At 33.4% G+C, this 15,538-nt stretch overlaps 1 protein-coding gene across 1 annotated transcript; it reads right to left on the bottom strand.

Moving 5' to 3' along the window:
• Positions 1 to 2,289: 2,289 nt before the first annotated feature.
• On the bottom strand, positions 2,290 to 15,197 carry LOC113757270. Its single transcript, XM_027300634.1, has 4 exons — positions 15,096 to 15,197; positions 14,772 to 14,963; positions 2,622 to 3,101; positions 2,290 to 2,538 (listed from the first exon to the last, which is right to left on the bottom strand). The coding sequence occupies exons 1-4, from the start codon at positions 15,195 to 15,197 to the stop codon at positions 2,467 to 2,469; spliced, it is 846 nt and encodes a 281-aa protein (XP_027156435.1). The 3' UTR covers positions 2,290 to 2,466.
• Between the last annotated feature and the right edge of the window lie 341 nt (positions 15,198 to 15,538).

Below are 15,538 nucleotides of genomic sequence, written 5' to 3'. Positions count from 1 at the left end.
AAAACTCCTTCAATAGAGGTAACCAAGAAATTACTAGAGGTATGTCTTATGAAGATGGTTTGAAGTGTTTAACGGAAAAATTTGATGTAATCATGTTACAAGTTCAAATGGACACAATTATGCATGAAATTGAGCAAGGGAGGAATGTTAATGCTTTTAATTCTTATCATGTGATTTGTGACTTGTGTGGAGGTTATCATGCTACTAATACATGTATGCAAGCACAAAATGTGGATTATTATGATGAATTAGAGCATTACAATCCTTGTTTTGATCAATATAGAGCTAATGGGAGCAATTCTCCTGCTTATGGTTGGGATAATCAATTTATTTATAGTAATTCTTCATATTTTTACGATTACCAACCTGAATGTGTCCAATATGAATCAAAACCATCTTGGGAGTTGGCAATTGAAATGGTAGCTAATGATTCTAAACCATCTTGGGAGTTACCTTTAGAAAAATTAGCTAATGCAACTTCCGACCGTTTTGATAGGGTTGAAGAAAGAATAGATGAACTGACTTCTCACTTTAGTAGAATACAAGAGAAATTGCATGCATTGTGTGAAGTTATTTCCTCTAATAATTTGCAAAATAATCCTAGCATGAATGGTGGGAATGTTGTATGTAAAAATGGGTTGCATTTTGATGAAAATGATGAATCTCAAGTGTGTTTTAATGAGCAAATATCCATTTCACATGATAATATTTTTGGAACTAACTTTGAGCCTCAAGAGGTGAGTTTTAATGACTCATTTTTCACCCCTCTTGAGGAGTGCATTGAAAGTATAGGTTCTAAGGGTATTGCTACCCAGGATATTCTCATGGCAATTCTTTTGGTGAATTCTCAAGTGATGCATATTCAAGGTAATATCTATGAAACACTTGGGATAGGTAAGTCACTTTCATTTCTCAAACCATTAAATCATGTGACTTTTGCTATAAAGTCACCATTTAATGATCCACCAAGACCTAAAATGGTGGATTATTCGTTAACTAAGCCTCCTTGAAAAAAAAAAAATGAGGTGATATAGTCGAGCCAACGACTATAAACAAAAGCGCTTGTTGGGAGGCAACCCAATGTTTTAGTACCTTATGTTATTTTGGTGTGATTTTGTGGTTTGAATAAGTGTTTTAGTTAATTTGTTGTTTTTGTGCTATACGGTTGGCAATTGGAAGCAAAAATGACCATTTGAGGTAAAAAAAAAAGTGAACTTTGATCAAGCAACTCAACCCTCGATTTGCGTTACAAGGTTATTTGATCCGTTTAAAAGAGGTAAAACACATGTTTTTAATGTTTTACATGTGTGCACATCGATAAATTTTACAAACAAATGATTTATGATACATTTTGAGTGATTGGGGGTACCAATGGTAATTTTTCACAGTTCATTTTCTGCAAAAAATTGCAGAAGAAAACGCACCTAGCATGAAAACGCGCTTCCAAGTGGCGTTTTCATCAAAACGCGTTTCAAATTCTGCAACGAGACTGAATAAAACGCGCTTCAAAACGCGACACAAAGTCGCGTTGATCATAAACATCGCGTTTTCAAGCCTGGATCAAGATTCACAAACGCGACTTTAGAAACGCGACTAAAATTCGCGTTTTCCAACATAGTCGCGTTTTCATTCCTGCAGGATTTGTGCAGGAAACGCGACTTAGTAAACGCGAGTTGAAGGCGCGTTTCTAATCGCGTTTTCTGTGTCCGAATAGTGCATCAGTAGGTTGCTGGGACAGGTTGTTCCTTTTCTTTGGACCGTTGTCCAAACTCTGTACAGGTTAAGGAGATATATATAAAATTCTAACGTTTAGGAAAAAAAAAAAAGTATATGCTGTCACTGAGAGCATATTCCTCATTGATACGTGAGAAGCAGCTGAGCTATTCTGGGTTCAACAGAATAAGTCAACTACTTGTAGAGAACTAAGCATGATTAGATGAGAAATTTGATAAACATATTCTTTTCAGGGGAATATAACGCTGTGGTCATTTGTCTTGGTGCCAGAGCAGCTTTTCTGCCAGAGTTTTCTGGAATACTTCCCTTGAGAACATGTAGAGGTGTTGTTACACGCATGCAGCTTTCTGATAATTTCAAGTACCTTTGAGGCTCAAATAACTCATATTCACCTAGTTTATTATTCTAAGGAACTGATAAAACTTTCAGAGACCAGTCGGTTCAACATTGCAAATTTAATATTGTGAATATCCAATATTTATGGTTGCAGAAAATCACTTATCTTCTGATATTGGGAGAAAACCTGAGTAACTAGTGCATCCTATACAAGTAAAATTTAGGAGCCAAATGAGGAATGCTCTTTGCTTCAACAAAATGGAACTAAAATCATAGAAAACAGTAACAGTAACCGGAGCACATTTGAGTGCTAAAATATTCCGGGACTTCCAGCGAGTCAGGTGTTTGCCGTTAAACACGCGGTTCCGCCAGCTGATTTCCGTCTACCAACAGCCTCTACCAGTGGTTCAGCAGGGGTCGAGCGAAGGTCAGGCAGCCACGGAACGCTGCCGGGTCTGCTCCAACGAACTGCAAACACAAAATGTCATTTTAAGTCTAAGTCACAAATTCTCAGTTTTTGGCAGAAAAGCACCAAATGGTCGGAGACCTACCATTATAGCTTCCGCCAAGATATACAGGCCAGCAGCACAGCTGGCCTGTACAGGGTGCTGACCAAGAACCATCAACTCCAAAGCAGCAGCTCCAGAATACGTGGATATAGATTGAAGCGCCATAACGAAATCTTCGGCGGCAGAGAAAAAGCCGAGAATGCCCATTCCACACAGGATAGAACATGAGAGAAAGGCGACGTACCATTCATCCTTACTATTGACTACAATGCGCCCGTAGGCAAAAAGAGCAATATACCCAGCCTGACGCGCTAAACGTCTCCGACGAAGCCAACCAATGGCACGATCAACCCGATTGCTCCAAATAAAATGTAAAACTAAAAACGTCACAAGTGGGTAAGTGAAAACCAGAAAAAGCAGCGCAAACTGTGGAATGGCGCCAAGAATCAGAAGAGATAACCAAAGGCTAGCTGATGAGACGAATATGAATGCAATAACATATCTAATATATTCCTGAAACGCCTACAAAGACATAGAAAAAAAGTATATATAAAGTTCTTGGAGGTTAATTAGAAGAAGAATAAAAAAAGAAAGCAAGTTACTATTGATCTGTAAAATCTGCAGCTGAAGGCGCGAGAGAGAGAGAGAGAGACAGAGTATGTTAGGCCTTAGTAACCACAATTCATGGACCTTCAAGTACATTTCGGCCAAACCACTTAAACAATTCCACCAAGGATTTAACTCTTGCAAAAATTACTCAAATGGCCAAGAGCTTCATCAATCATTAGCTCTTGATGACAAACAATCATTCCTTACAACAATCAACCAGAAATTTAACTCAAAAACATAAAAGGAAGTCACGGCTAGCTTGCTCATAAATAACTCTAGAAATTCAGAGTTTAGTTAGCTAGATACACATCTAAACTCAGATTACCACAATAGCCTTTCACTAGGCTCAATGTCATTCACACACAAGACAATTTTAATTCAAAAACAACATCTGATTCAGGTTTGTGCAAAACCTCACAGCTAAAGAGATGCTTTAACTAGACATATAATTTACAGAGCTGCCTGTATTTTACCATTTAAATCGCAGAACCATGGAGCCAATCCTTATGCCTGGAGGCTACTGGCATCAGAAATTCAATTGCATATCAAGCCATGAATGTGTCAAATCTAGCCGTGCCACTAGACTTAAAAGCTTGTCAGATGTACAAACTACCATACCTCTAGCACTATTGCACTTGGAGATGATAATGCAATGAATTCATCAGTGAAGCTCATTAGATGAATAATGCAACACTTTGTCAGTCTGATAAGATGAATAGCTGCGTAATCTAAGCAAATGTGTTTTGCAGCAAATATGGCAAGTGCTATCATAAATCTTGAGTTTAGCTATTTGTTTGCCTTTGTCAGCTGAATCATTCTCCACCAATGATCGACTTTTACTCCAGCAATAAAAAATTTAGTTGTATCATCATCTGGTACATAATTTATGACAGGCGATAGGCTTTATGATCCTGAACTCTAGAACAATTATATGTGTGCAAATTACCACAATAGCCTTTCACTAGGCTCAATGTCATTCACACACAAGACAATTTTAGCATGTAAGCTTCACTTGGAAATTCAGAAATGGAAGAATAAAAAAGAAAGCAAGTTACCATTGATCTGTAAAATCTGCAGCTGACGGCGAGAGACAGAGAGCGAGAGAGAGTCAGAGTATGTTAGCCCTTAGTAATGTGACAATGGAAGAATTGAGATGAATAGGCGTGGGAAAGGTTTGAACGTGGAAGAGAAATAAATGGGAGGGAAAGGGGGAGAGAGAGAGAGAGAGAGAAACAGAGAATTAATTTCTTGTCCCCAAATCTATTAGTACATTGCCTGGATTTATCAATGGTTAGACAGAATCTTTCCGTGCAGTTAACTACCATTTCAGCAATTCAGTTACAACGAATTTTGGCGCCAGTTTTGGTTGATGAGGCCCCAGTTTTGGTTTCAGGAATACTGGGTGAATACTGCCCCATTAAATTTGGCAGCCGATTTCTGTTGATTGATATTATTAATAAACCAATGATGATGGCTGCAATTTTCCAATAATACATAATAATAATAGTAATGCAAAAATAATCATAATACACTAAATATCTAATCTTTTGCTTCCAATCTCCCACTATTAAAGATTAAGATGACAATTTTATTGGGAAAAATACGCAAATTTAGTTCTCGATGTTTTGGGGGCAAACTAAATTAGTCCACAAAGTTTTGGCCAAGACTGCTGGCATATTAAATCAAGACTAAAAAATTAGTCTTGATGGGAGTGTTTTTCAAAAACTAATTTTTCAAATATAATAAAAGTTTTTAAGAAATATTCTAAAAGATAATCTAAAAATTAGTTTAAATTTTTTTAAAATTTTAAAAAATATCTCAAAATATATTCTAGAAACTCTTCTACTCTTAAATATCCCAAAATGTTTTCTGAAAATATCCCAAAATATACTCTAAAAACTCTGCTACAGCAAAATTTTTCAAAAACACCCCCAAAACAACTAATCCAAACGGAGCAAAAAGTTTATGTATTATTGCTTAGTAGTATCTAAGTCAATACAAGGTTTTTAGTAGTTATTGGAATCGATAGTAGTAGTTTATTATTTAAAAATTGGTGTTTTATTAGGTAATTTATTGCGATTGTCAAGACTTATTTACCAAATAATCGTGTTTGGATTACCAAATATTTTGCTTGCAGCATAAACACATTTTTCAATTCACCTTTTTATATTCTCTGCTACTTTTTATCTCACGTACATCACATCACAAAAAGTGCTACAGTAATTATTTCAAATAATACTCTATCCAAACACACTCCTAATTTATAAATAGGGATTTTTGTTATTATTAGCAGTTGAAAAAAATGAGAATTTGGTAGTATTGTTATCATGTGTGATTAATGTAGTACTAATTTATTCCTCTTCTCATGCATATATTCATCATGTGTGTAAATTACCTCCCTATTTATATTTATTTTGTGAAATGTGTGATCTCTTATAGATTTATTGTTAATTTTTAAATGCTTCAAAAATGTAGCCCCCAAAAATTTTTAATCTTGGCTAAAATTGGTTATTCATGTTCAAGTTAAGTTAATATAGTCCTTAAGGTATTTAATTTCTAAAAAATTGGTCCATAATATTGCATATGATTTTTAAAAAATCACTAAACAAATATAAAAAGTACATAGAAACTCATAGAAGTTATAAAATCATTACCATATGTACCACTGTTGTAGCTTACTATATAAAGGCATATAGAAACAACTTTCAAAAGGTCCCACAAGTAGTAATACCATAATTACCGGTGGATCTAAGTGTGTAAACAAATCGAGTCAAGTTTGAACAGTGCACTATTCAAGTTTAGCTGAATTTAAAACACTTGAGCTGGAACTTAATTTAATTTTAACTTATTGAAGCGAGTTTGAGATCACTTAGTTTTAGTTAATTCAAACTCAATCAAGCTTAAATGGTACAAAATTGTAAATTACTCGAAGTGTTATGCAAATCAAACCAAATAAATGTCGAACTTCTACGATAGATAGAATGGGTGACTAAACTCCTTCCATAGTTTAAAAGTGCAAATGATCCATTGTTCACATATACTTGGCTTAGGCCCTTACTATTTTTTATTGAAATAAAAGAAAAAAAATGATATATTAAAAAGTAAATTAAATCTTCTTGAGAGGATGCCTTAATTTATTGAGTGGCTAAAAGCCCCTAATTTACAATAATATGCGATTTCAGAATTTTGCCCCAAAATGATAAGAAAAAAAATAGAAATATATCAGCAAGTGTTTCAGGAGAAGATACCTTTGTCATGAAATAAAAAAAAAAAAAAGGAAAAGAAAAGAAGAACTCATGATTTACACATATGGAAACGTATGTGTGTGCACACAAATGTAAACAAGTTGGGTGCAGTGGAGGCCACCATTACACATTACACATTACACACAAACTGCACCCTTTATTGCTGTCTTTTCGTGCGGTACAAAAACAAAAAATCAATCAATTAGCATTGCATAACGCACATCTTTCTTCCTGTTGCTTTAGGTTTCTTTCTTGATTACACATACAATTCTTGCTATCATAAAACTTGGTGTCATTTTAAAATTTCTTATATATTAAACTCATACACTATTTTTTTAAGTGTAACAAGTTGAATAGTTTTGATCCAACCTTCAAAACCTATTGGTAATTAGTAGTACTAAAAAATAAACTACAAATTTCAAGTTTTGTTTTTGGATTGATGAATAACTGAATAAAAGATTTAAAATCCATCAAAATCGATCTAATTATAATTCACTAATTATTTAAATATATTTTAAATATCAAAATAATTAATAATTTATAAATTCAAAAATTTTCTAAAAAATTTAAACAAAATAAAGGTAAAGGGATTCAAGAGGGTTTATTATCTTTTATCAAATCTCTCAATTTAAGTGCAGAAGTACATTTTCTCTTTCGTTATCATATATATACTAGAGGTACTTGAGCTGTGCAAAGCACAGCTTGGGCCCCCTAGAAATTTAATCCAACACATAACATCAAATTATTTTGGCACATGATGAATGAATAGAAATATAGGAGAAAATTGAGTATGAAAACAATTAAAATTGATAAATGTTATTTGAACTCTCATTTTTATTAATCACATTTCCACTATTATTTTTATCATATAGTTTTTATTTATTATAGGAATACAATTAACGAAATATGGAGTATAAATAAAATTTCCCTCAAAATTTGTTGTGAAGAGAAATTCTATCTACGAAACCAACCCCCTATTTATTGTGATTTAAATGAAGATTTTTAAACCACTATTATGATAATACCCAAAAAGGAGAGAGAATTAATACACTACAGGCGCATTGCTGTATTAATAGCATTATAATTTTAGTTGTAACTAAACCAAAAGCATCACAATACTCCCAGTACTTTAATAATGAGAAAAAGTTTAAAAAGCCACTAAGACATGGCACAATCTTCAACATCAATATAGCTTATTATAAACTTTCACATTTTCATTCTTTTGATAGAAGAAGTTAGTTCATCTATTTAAATCCCGTCTAAAGGTGACAACATTATTCTACTTTGCTATCATAAAACTTGGTGTCATTTTAAAATTTCTTATATATTAAACTCATACACTATTTTTTTAAGTGTAACAAGTTGAATAGTTTTGATCCAACCTTCAAAACCTATTGGTAATTAGTAGTACTAAAAAATAAACTACAAATTTCAAGTTTTGTTTTTGGATTGATGAATAACTGAATAAAAGATTTAAAATCCATCAAAATCGATCTAATTATAATTCACTAATTATTTAAATATATTTTAAATATCAAAATAATTAATAATTTATAAATTCAAAAATTTTCTAAATAATTTAAACAAAATAAAGGTAAAGGGATTCAAGAGGGTTTATTATCTTTTATCAAATCTCTCAATTTAAGTGCAGAAGTACATTTTCTCTTTCGTTATCATATATATATATATATATACCTGAAAAAATAATAAATATAAATTGAGAGAAATACCAAAGTACAAGAGCAGTTGTTGTAAACATAATTAGATTGATATATATACACCTAAAAAAATAATAAATATAAATTGAGAGAAATACCAAAGTACCAGAGCAGTTGTTGTAAACATAATAGATATATATATACACTGCTCACTGTATCTACACACTAGTGGTAGACGCACTTGCACTTCTACTTCTTCCCCCAACAACAAACCCACCGCACTCGTCCCCCTCATATTTCCTTCCCTTCATTCTTTCATTTCTTTTTCTTTTTATTTTATTTTATTTTTTTTAACCCATTCAATCTATCCATCTATCTATATGATGATCTATCCATCATCAGCCCCCTTCTCTTTTTCTCTTCTCAATTCTTCCACCATCCGTTAACAATAAAAATGAATAAATAAATAACTAATAAACAAAACCAAGAATTGATAATCCAGGGAAAGCTGCTGCTTAATACTAATAAGCTTCTCCTGATAAGGTTTTGATTTTCCTTTTGCCCTGGCCCAAATTTTTGAAAGCAAATGTATGGTGAATGGCAGTTATTGGAAATATTGTGAGTAATCAACAATTTTTCTCCAAAATTCTACAAATTTTATAGGACACAAAATGCAGAAAAGTGAGAAAAATTTTGAAATTTCATGGCAAAAAACTCATATAAAAGGAAAAAAAAATAACTAACTTTAACAAACGCTATCCTAAAGATATTCCATGTGTTATATAACGTAGATGCACTTATCCTAAACCGTTATGATTGCAGGTACATTATAAAATGGGAAAAAAAAAAGATGGGTCGTGCACTTGTCTTTATCTTTTTGTTATTTTCCTATTAACCTCTTGTGTTTACTAAAGGATTAATCTTCTATATACACTGATAGTGTATGCACTTTCATCATTAGATATATGATACATAATTTGAATTTAAAATTCAAATTTTGCATGTGTGTCATATATCCAATCATGATATTGTATATACTATCAGTATACATAACATTTAATCTTTACAAAATTATCCAACAAATAAAGAGAACAATTGTTGTGCCTTTGTTTGTTTGCATACTGCATTCTTATCTTATATATACACAGTCTTTAAATGCCAATTTAAACAATTGTGTTATCTTTAGACATAAAAGAACTAACTTAACATCATTTAATTTTCATAACTATATTATTCGACTTAATATGTATTTTTTAAAGGACATTCTTGTATAATGAACTGAGCTACTCGTGAATAATTCAGTACTTCACTCTAAAAATGCTTCGCTTAAGGATAAAAATGGAGTTCAACCCTGAGTTTGAGTAACTTAAGTGAGAAATCGAGTTAGACTCGAGCTCCAAAATATAAACTCAAATACTAGCAAACCTTATTGAACTTTTGTATACATAATTTTAACTTTTTATAATTGTGAAATTATTTATAGATAATTTTCAAAATACCATAATATATACATATTTAGCTTTGCTTTCTCTTTTACTACGCTTCATTTTTCTCTAGCTATCACTATTTTTTCCCTAACAAAAATTCTCTCTATATCTTCACTCTGTTACTCCTATCTCTCTCTTAATTCCCACTTCTTTAATTTATTTTTCCAATTCTATGGTCATTACTATTTTATGTTATTAGTTCAAAATCAAAATCTAAAGTCAATTATTTAGAGTGATTTAGAACTTTTGGAACAGGAACTTTCGGGTTTCCGTCTATGTCAAAATCAAAAGTTTTAAATATATTGTTTAGGGAATTGATTAGAAAATATTTCATGTTCTATTGAATTGTTTTTCTAGTTTAGAATTACTCGAGTTCAAGTTCAAGTATATCTCAAGTCGAATTTGAGTTGCAAAATTGAAGACTCAGCGAGCTCGAACTCAAGTTCAAATATACTTATTAGAATCGAATTTGAACTCAAGTGTAGTGAAATTCGAATTAGATTTGACTCGATTGCATCTTTAATCTAGAAGGATAGAGAGGTTGTATAAAATAATAAGATATAAGTAGCAGTGATCACATGAGAGCATCTCAATTCTCAAACATGAATATTTGGGGATAAAGGCAAAACAATACACACTTCTTACAACTCCAAAGACAAAAAGATTAAAAAATTCTAGCCATTAACTGAAGTATCTGATAAGAGTATATTTTACGTATTTTTAAGTGCATTTTATTAGTTAATTTTGAGTTGATTATTTAATTTTATAATTAAAATAAAGAGGTTTTTGGTAAAATTATATATTTTTGGTAAAAGTGGATAATATTGTATTTTTAGTGATTTTAATGGTAAAAACTTCATTTTTATGCAGGAATGATGATTCAATCACCAATGGATGTCAAATGAGGTGAAAAGTAGATAATTGGTGATGAATTCAAGTGGTAACAAGAAGAATGAAGTGAAAAACGTTCAAGTGAGGAAATACAATACAAGTCAGTTTTGACACTCTTCGGTATTTCGACCATATCTGGAGCTACACTTATCGGATTGAGGTGATCTTTATACCATTTTAAAGCTAAGAAAGAGATATACAATTCGTATGAAGACATCAAAATCCAATTCTGCCATTTCCATGGAAAACAAGTCGGAATACAGAAGCTGCATTCTGTGGTCGGAAGTTAAAACAGAGGTTTGACTAGGTGATAGTATTTCGATCATATATCAGGCTAAAAAGCTCCGATTTGGATGATTCTTGAAGCATTGGAAAGCTAACGCAAAGAGCTACAACTTTTGTGTTTTTCACAAAAGCTAGTTCGGCCTTTATCATGGAGAAAATCGCAGTTGAAATAAGGCCAGAATAAACACGCGAGTAGAAAAACGCGAGTTTATGACGAATTTTCTGTAGGCGCGTTTTATAGCCGAAATTCTGCAATTTGACTCAGCCATTTCTCGTGTTCATACCACTTTCCAGCTATAAGATGCAAGGGAATTCGATGCACATGCTTCAGAAGACAAAAGGGCAAGAAAGGTGGCTTATTTTCAAGTCAAAAACCTTTGTTATTGACTATCCTAACAAAGTTTAGATTGGGGAATCAAAAGGTGGAATTTGACTTGGAAAAATGGAGCTTTGGAGTAGTTCATATGCAGAGACATTTGGAGAGAAGCAATTATCATACGGGAGAAGCTTGAAGTTGCAGAAATGTAGCTCTTTTCATCTTCCTAGTGTTAGTTTAGCTTAGTATAAAGTAAGATAGTTCATCCATTCTTGTTATTAGTTAGATGAAGAAGAAGATGGAGGATGAAGAAGGCAAGGAAGAAAGCTCACGTGACAAGGGTTGTGTTCCTTCCAAATCTTTATCTTTTGTACTTGATTCCAAGTTTAGTTAATAAACAAGTTCTGGATTTTGTGTTTAATATGTGTATCTAAAGTTTATGCCTTGGGTTTGGTTGAATTTTCTATGATTGTTAGTGCTTATTATTTGGCTATTTGACTGCTATGATTTGAGCAAGTTATTTAGCACTTTAGCTCTTTAAATCATGATTAATCTGGTACCATTAATTGTGATTATCTAAGGTGTTATTTCTACAATGAAAATTGAGATTTAACATTAGTTCAAGAAGTGCTAAACATAAGGAGTACACTCACGAAAGTAGAGGTGCACCTATGTGGTTTTTAGTGATTCATTTCATGTAATTTTATTGAAGAAATGAACTTGTAACTAATTTCATAACCATGAAAATAGGTATGGATTAGTTATGAGTATAATTGATTCACTACGAAAGTAGGTTTCACATGTTTAAGGAAATTACTCCATAACTAGCCTAGATGTAGTACTCGATGATCCAAATATAGCACTTGCATGAGTAGTTAGGGTTACCACAACCTAAGGAGCTTTTATTTGTTATTTTGTATAATTTCAGTAGGTTAAATTTGTTATAATTCATTGATAGTCTAAATAATAGAGAAATTTTAGTAATACCGGTAATTGTTCACTCTTCCCTGTGGGATCGACCCGATATATACCCTAAACTACTAGTTGATCTGTATACTTGCAGTGAACGGGTGTAATTCGGTATTTTTTAGCTTGCACGTATGTAAAATACCCGTCAAGTTTTTGGCGCCGTTGCCGGGGAAGATTTGGCAATATCGGTGTGAAGAGTAACTTTATTAGTTTAGACATTTCATTAGTTATAGTGTGAATGTTATTTTCTGTTATTTTTGTGTTTTATGTGTATGTGTTTCATTACCTATTTTTCTTACTAATTTTGCTTTTGAGGTTGTTTAAAAGCAATTTTAGGTGATGAGAAGGGTACGTCAATTTGGAGGACAATGCTTGAGAAGTGGAAGATTGGCAAGGGATGGTTACCAAGTGCAAAACTCCTTCAATAGAGGTAACCAAGAAATTACTAGAGGTATGTCTTATGAAGATGGTTTGAAGTGTTTAACGGAAAAATTTGATGTAATCATGTTACAAGTTCAAATGGACACAATTATGCATGAAATTGAGCAAGGGAGGAATGTTAATGCTTTTAATTCTTATCATGTGATTTGTGACTTGTGTGGAGGTTATCATGCTACTAATACATGTATGCAAGCACAAAATGTGGATTATTATGATGAATTAGAGCATTACAATCCTTGTTTTGATCAATATAGAGCTAATTGGAGCAATTCTCCTGCTTATGGTTGGGATAATCAATTTACTTATAGTAATTCTTCATATTTTTACGATTACCAACCTGAATGTGTCCAATATGAATCAAAACCATCTTGGGAGTTGGCAATTGAAATGGTAGCTAATGATTCTAAGCCATCTTGGGAGTTAGCTTTAGAAAAATTAGCTAATGCAACTTCCGACCGTTTTGATAGGGTTGAAGAAAGAATAGATGAACTGACTTCTCACTTTAGTAGAATACAAGAGAAATTGCATGCATTGTGTGAAGTTATTTTCTCTAATAATTTGCAAAATAATCCTAGCATGAATGGTGGGAATGTTGTATGTAAAAATGGGTTGCATTTTGATGAAAATGATGGATCTCAAGTGTGTTTTAATGAGCAAATATCCATTTCACATGATAATATTTTTGGAACTAACTTTGAGCCTCAAGAGGTGAGTTTTAATGACTCATTTTTCACCCCTCTTGAGGAGTGCATTGAAAGTATAGGTTCTAAGGGTATTGCTACCCAGGATATTCTCATGGCAATTCTTTTGGTGAATTCTCAAGTGGTGCATATTCAAGGTAATATCTATGAAACACTTGGGATAGGTAAGTCACTTTCATTTCTCAAACCATTAAATCATGTGACTTTTGCTATAAAGTCACCATTTAATGATCCACCAAGACCTAAAATGGTGGATTATTCGTTAACTAAGCCTCCTTGAAAAAAAAAAAATGAGGTGATATAGTCGAGCCAACGACTATAAACAAAAGCGCTTGTTGGGAGGCAACCCAATGTTTTAGTACCTTATGTTATTTTGGTGTGATTTTGTGGTTTGAATAAGAGTTTTAGTTAATTTGTTGTTTTTGTGCTATAGGGTTGGCAATTGGAAGCAAAAATGACCATTTGAGGTAAAAAAAAAGTGAACTTTGATCAACCAACTCAACCCTCGATTTGCGTTACAAGGTTATTTGATCCGTTTAAAAGAGGTAAAATGCATGTTTTTAATGTTTTACATGTGTGCACATCGATAAATTTTACAAACAAATGATTTATGATGCATTTTGAGTGATTGGGGTACCAATGGTAATTTTTCACAGTTCATTTTCTGCAAAAAATTGCAGAAGAAAACGCACCTAGCATGAAAACGCGCTTCCAAGTGGCGTTTTCATCAAAACGCGTTTCAAATTCTGCAACGAGACTGAAGAAAACGCGCTTCAAAACGCGACACAAAGTCGCGTTTACCATAAACATCGCGTTTTCAAGCCTGGATCAAGATTCAAAAACGCGACTTTATAAACGCGACTAAAATTCGCGTTTTCCAACATAGTCGTGTTTTCGTTCCTGCAGGATTTGTGCAGGAAACGCGACTTAGTAAACGCGAGTTGAAGGAGCGTTTCTAGTCGCTTTTTATGTGTCCGAATATAGCCTCCAGGAACGCGATTTCAGCTTCATTTCTTCTTCTCTTCTCCATTTTTCAGGCGCGTTTTTCAAATTTATAAGGTTATTATCATCATCATCCGTAGCATTCATTTTGCACTAAATTTGCCTTTTCTGTATTTTTGAAGCATCATCAACACATTTTATGGCAACAGATTTATAGTAACTCGCTAAAATCTTTTAACCCGCATTCAGGTTAGAGAGATTTTATGGAAACAGATTTAAATAGCCTTTAACCCGATTGCGGGTATAAAGTTGTCCATAGCTTAAAAAGTAGTCTAGAAACGTTGTCATGCTCTGTAGGGAGACACCAGAAAATCTTAAAAGTACTTAAAACTTCCGAAACAAAGTTGCAGAAATCAGTCATAGGCTTAATCAAACGTAGTCATGTTCTGCAGGGAGACACCAGACACCAGAAAATCTTAAAAGTACTTAAAACTACAGCAAGAAAATTGCAGAAATCGGTTATAGGCTTAATCATATCCAAAAGACCACAAACACCAGAAAATCTTAAAAGTACTAAAAAGTACAGCAACAAAATTGCAGAGAAATCGGTTATAGGCTTAATCATATCCAATAGACCACACATGTTACATAAACAATTTGGGTTCGGATGCCTTGTATGTGGTCTTGAGCAGATGCGTTTTGGATGCCTTGTATGTGGTCTTGAGCTGACGCGTAGGTGGCCACACCTTCTTGAACACTAATGGGAACAGTGGCTGTCTTGATGATCTGAATGCAGCAGCGATAACGAACCCTCTGACGTGAAGCCATTACATTGTACATCTGTTCAACAGCACCATTCAAAGTGGTATCACGGTACTCCTTCAAGTTCTGCCGGCCACCTGGTACTGATGAAACCTGTAATTCACCATTTCAGTGCTCCTCTCTCTCTCTCTGATGAAACCTGTAATTCACCGTTTCCTCTCTCTCTGACTGATCAACTCTTCGCTGCCCATTCACTTCCTCTCCAAGAGCTTCTCTCCATTGAAATATCTGAACTTTGAACAAGTCCTTCATCTCCAGGACCTTCACAACTTCTCTATTCCCTCACAGCTGCTGTCGTTTAGAGCCAGGCTCATCGTCATGTTGGCTAGCAGATGAAGTATCTCCAACCTGTTCATAAACAAGTGAACATGAATCAGAATTGAGCAGATGAAGTATCTCCAATCTGTTCATAAACAAGTGAACATGAATCAGAATTTCAATTTTTTTAAACATAACAATAACAAAACAATAAATTAAAGTTCACTTGTGCAGGTGTTAAATGGGCTGGCTCCAGCAATCCAACTTCAGTAAAAGCTCTGCCAGCCACCTGGTACTGATGATGAAACCTGTAATTCACCATTTCCTCTCTCTCT

The sequence above is a fragment of the Coffea eugenioides genome, unplaced genomic scaffold (assembly GCF_003713205.1).
Source record: "Coffea eugenioides isolate CCC68of unplaced genomic scaffold, Ceug_1.0 ScVebR1_2888;HRSCAF=4005, whole genome shotgun sequence".
Classification (NCBI taxonomy): domain Eukaryota; kingdom Viridiplantae; phylum Streptophyta; class Magnoliopsida; order Gentianales; family Rubiaceae; genus Coffea; species Coffea eugenioides.
This window is presented reverse-complemented; position numbering and strand designations above follow the sequence as displayed.